Source organism: Apodemus sylvaticus, chromosome 2 (assembly GCF_947179515.1).
Source record: "Apodemus sylvaticus chromosome 2, mApoSyl1.1, whole genome shotgun sequence".
NCBI classification, from domain to species: domain Eukaryota; kingdom Metazoa; phylum Chordata; class Mammalia; order Rodentia; family Muridae; genus Apodemus; species Apodemus sylvaticus.
In genome coordinates, this window is record NC_067473.1 from 84,671,904 (window position 1) to 84,676,235 (window position 4,332).

At 44.9% G+C, this 4,332-nt stretch overlaps 1 protein-coding gene across 1 annotated transcript; it reads left to right on the forward strand.

The window, feature by feature from the left end:
* The first annotated feature begins 965 nt into the window (after positions 1-965).
* Tigd2 (tigger transposable element derived 2) lies at positions 966-4,083 on the forward strand. The gene is made up of 2 exons (XM_052173832.1): positions 966-1,252; positions 1,410-4,083. Exon 2 carries the CDS (start codon positions 2,195-2,197, stop codon positions 3,773-3,775), a length of 1,581 nt encoding a protein of 526 aa, XP_052029792.1. The 5' UTR covers positions 966-1,252; positions 1,410-2,194; the 3' UTR covers positions 3,776-4,083.
* Positions 4,084-4,332: the final 249 nt, after the last annotated feature.

A 4,332-nucleotide genomic window follows, 5' to 3' on the forward strand; every position in this document is an offset into this window, starting at 1 on the left:
GAGGAAGGAACGCCAGGCAAGCTTCCATGTGTCTAAGAACAGCCTGATTTCCATGAGGTTGGCCTTCGGTGAAAGCTAGCTCTCCTCTGTTAAGGAAATGAACAGGTGTGAGTGCTCTTTACTAGAAATGGTCATTCAGAACTGCCCAGATTGCTTTCTTGGGAGCTTGAAATGGGTGAGAATTATGGGAAGTCTACTTTCAGGCAAAACTAAGCCTTGCCCAAAGTCAGCCATACAACAGCACAGATAGATCAAAGATCAAAGGATTTCCATTTGGCAGGCCAGATAGTGGAAGGGTGGGGCTCTGAGAATAAGGGCACTGATAATGCTTGGGAGACAGGAGGAGGCCTGGGATCAACATTCCGTCTCTGCAGAGTGAACACTCAGTTTGATTTCCCTCTCGTGATGCTACAATTAAAAAAAAAAAAAAACAAACAACAACAGCATCAACAAAAAACCCCTTCTGTCTTGAGAAACAGAAGTTAGAATACTGCAGATCGGTTTGTAGTTTGTGGAAGAAGGATTTAAAATTCTCCCCTTTATTTTAATATTTTTTTTGGTTTTTCGAGACAGGGTTTCTAAGTATAGCAGAAATTCCCCATTGACAGCAGGGAGTGGTCCTTACATTCCTGCACCAGCAGTAAGGTCCTCAGAGCTCTCCGTCATGCTGGCCCGCCTCTGGTACCCTGCTCTGTGTCGCCTGTAGCCACAGCAGATGGCAAACAGGCTCTCCCTGGGTTTAACTTGAAAGAAAATCTCATAATTGCTTTTCCCGCCTCATCTGCAGTCCGGCCACCTGGAATGACACTGCGTCGCCCTCTGCTGGCCTCAGCCGTGGGACACACGCTGGGTGTCCAGAGGCGGGACAAGCCCCGCCTCTCCCCCAGAAGCCGCGCCCCCTTAGCGGGCTCGCCCGCGCATCCCGCCCCCTCGCCGACAACACGTTCCTGCGGGGGCGCGCGCGCGCGCGCGCGCCTAATCCCCTGCCTTCCGGCTGGGCCGCGCAGCTCCGTTGCGCGCTCGCTCTGCGGCGGCTAGCGGGGTCGCCTTCGCTGGGGACTTCCTTTGCTGGCTCTACGTTCTGGCCGGTCAGGCAGAGTGATGCCCGTGCCCCGCTTCCCGGCGTTCCGCGCGCCCGGTGACCATTCGCCCGCTGCAAGGCTGCGGCCGTGACCCCCTGCCTCCGACTTTCACCCAGCGTCCGGCTCGGAGCTTGCTGGCCGGCGGGGAGAGGCCCTGGTAGTGTCAGGAGGTAGGCGCTCAGCTCCCGGGTGGTGCCTGCGAGCGTTATTTGTCTATTACCTGTCAGGTTGATAGGTGGCGATGTCCTAGACACAGTTGCAGGGGTAGGTATGAGTTATACTGTGGACTGATACTGAAAAGAAAACGTGTTTGGTATTTTCCTATAGGTTTCAAAGGCTCGAGTACCTCTACCGCCCCAGCAGCTACTTCTGTGGTCATGGAGATCATCTTCCACCAGGATTACTGTACAGTCTTCACCCAGCTTCCCACCCCCTAGTTGCAGTCTTGGGTCCTGATTTCCACCAATGAAGTTTTTTATCCTTTCTTGAATCATGTGACATCACTTTTTGTCCCCTGTTTCCCTTTCAGTTGCCAAGTTCTTTTGGTTTAAAGTACTGAGTTGTTTGCCTGTCCACTTACACTCTGAGAGGTGAGACAGCTCACCTCTGCTCTCTCTGACTTTCATTGGTACTCACCAGGAGTCCTTGCTTTGAAAAGAGCATTCACTCACTTGGCAGTCTGACAAAGACAACAACAGTCAGGCAGTGAGTCTTCCTGCTCTGTTTTTCTGTCAGTTAAATGTGCAAGACTGAGTAAAACTGTTTTGAACATAGCATAAGGGGAAAAAAAACGCGGTAATGGCAAAAGTTGAACACCATGAGACTGTTTTAGCAACCTCAGCAGGGCAGTATTGATTCAACTTAGGGCATACAGTAAGGCTGTAGTTTATGAAAAGAGCAAGGAGGAAGAAGAGAAACTAGGGTTAACTGGACCTATTGCTTGTCATAGGAACGGGTTAAGTTCTAAAATGCAAAGGAAAAAACTCAGACTTCCTTTGAAAATTGTTGTACCATCCAAGTCTTAGGGAACAGCGGAGGACTCTTAAGCCTCCATTTTCTGGTCTCTTTGTGTTCAAATCTAAGTTGTTAATTGTCTAAAGTAATAGACTAAAATGTTGGGGAAACGTAAACGTGTGGTATTGACTATTAAAGACAAACTTGACATTATTAAGAAACTTGAAGAAGGCAACTCCTTCAAAAAACTTTCTGTCCTGTATGGAATTGGTGAATCCACAGTTCGTGACATTAAAAAAAACAAAGAAAGAATTATAAACTATGCCAACAGTTCGGATCCTACTAGTGGGGTGTCCAAACGTAAATCCATGAAGTCATCAACATATGAGGAGCTTGACAGAGTTATGATAGAATGGTTTAATCAACAGAAAACAAATGGGATTCCAGTGTCTGGAACTATTTGTGCAAAACAGGCTAGGTTCTTCTTCGATGCACTGGGCATGGAAGGTGATTTTAATGCCTCTTCTGGTTGGCTTACTAGGTTCAAGCAGCGCCATGGCATTCCAAAGGCTGCTGGTAAAGGCACAAAATTAAAAGGGGATGAAACTGCTGCCAGTGAATTTTGTGGTAACTTTCAGGCATTTGTGGAAAGAGAAAATCTCCTACCAGAACAAATTTATGGTGCTGACCAAACTGGATTGTTCTGGAAATGTCTACCAACAAGGACATTGGCTTTTGACACTGACCAGAGTACTTGTGAGTATAGGACAAGCAGAGAAAGAATCATTATTATGTGTTGTGCAAATGCCACAGGTTTACACAAGCTTAATCTTTGTGTTGTGGGGAAAGCAAAAAGACCCCGTGCATTCAAAGGAACTGACCTTGCAAACCTTCCTGTCACATACTTCAGTCAAAAAAGTGCCTGGATTGAGCCATCTGTTCTCAAACAGTGGTTTGAGAAGTGCTTTGTGCCACAGGTGCAGAAGCATCTGAAATCCAAAGGGCTTCGAGAAAAAGCAGTACTACTTTTGGATTTTCCTGCAGCACATCCAGCTGAAGAACTGCTGACCTCAGATGATGGCAGAATAATTGTGAAATATTTGCCACCAAATGTCACAAGTCTAATTCAGCCTATGAGCCAAGGAGTTCTAACCACAGTCAAAAGATATTACCGAGCAGGACTTATCCAGAAATACATGGATGAGGGAAATGACCCAAAAACATTTTGGAAGAATCTGACAGTGTTGGATGCCATTTATGAGGCATCGAGAGCTTGGAACCAGATAAGATCAAATACCATAACCAGAGCGTGGAAAAAACTTTTCCTTGGCAATGAGGAAAATCCGACTGTGAGCATTGACGAAGGGGCCATTTTAGCAGCTAATTTAGCAACAGTTTTACAGAATACTGAAGACTGTGAACATGTTAACATTGAAAATATTGAGCAATGGTTTGACTCTCGGAGTAGTGGCTCAAACTGTCAGGTGTTAGCTGACATTGTAGGTACTGCAGACCGTGCAAAGGCTGCTGAGCAAAAGAAGCCTTCTAGGAAGACTAGGAAAGCAGAACTGAATCCAGAGAAGCATATTAGCCACAAAGCTGCACTTGAATGGACTGAAAATTTGCTGGATTATCTTGAACAACAAGATGACATGCTACTCTCCGATAAGCTGGTATTGAGGAGGCTTCGGACCATTATAAGAAGAAAACAGAGAATCCAAAATAAAAGTCATCTATAATACTCCCTTCTGTTGCCATGTATATTCATCTTTGTGACTTCCATCTGCAGTGGAATTTATCTAAAGCCAAATAAATGTTACAGATGACTTTAGGATTAGATGCTGTTTTGGATTACATAAATAACAACTCTTTAATGTTGGCTCTGATTGAGCAATGACATGAATTTCACCTGTCAGTGTCTAAACTATGTTATACTAATTAGATCATAATATACAGGAGCCTGGGATATGTTGTGTGCTGAATTTCAGCATGTCTAGTGATGGGCAACATACCCTGTAGGCATTCAATAAATCTTACTTAAATTGAACTTTGGTGACTTTTTATGAATATCAGTTTGTAAAATAAATATTGGGGATGAGTTCACATTTCCATTGGTGAGACCCTTACAAGGGTTCAGTGATGATTGTATTTGAAGGATTTTGCTGTGACCCTGTTGAAATTGATAACAGTAGTGTAAAACTTGTGAGACAACATTGCTTTCTGACAAAATTTGGGCAGCTAGCTATTGAGATTGACCACTTATGAGTGTAGAGAAGGAAAAGATAAAGGTAAAATA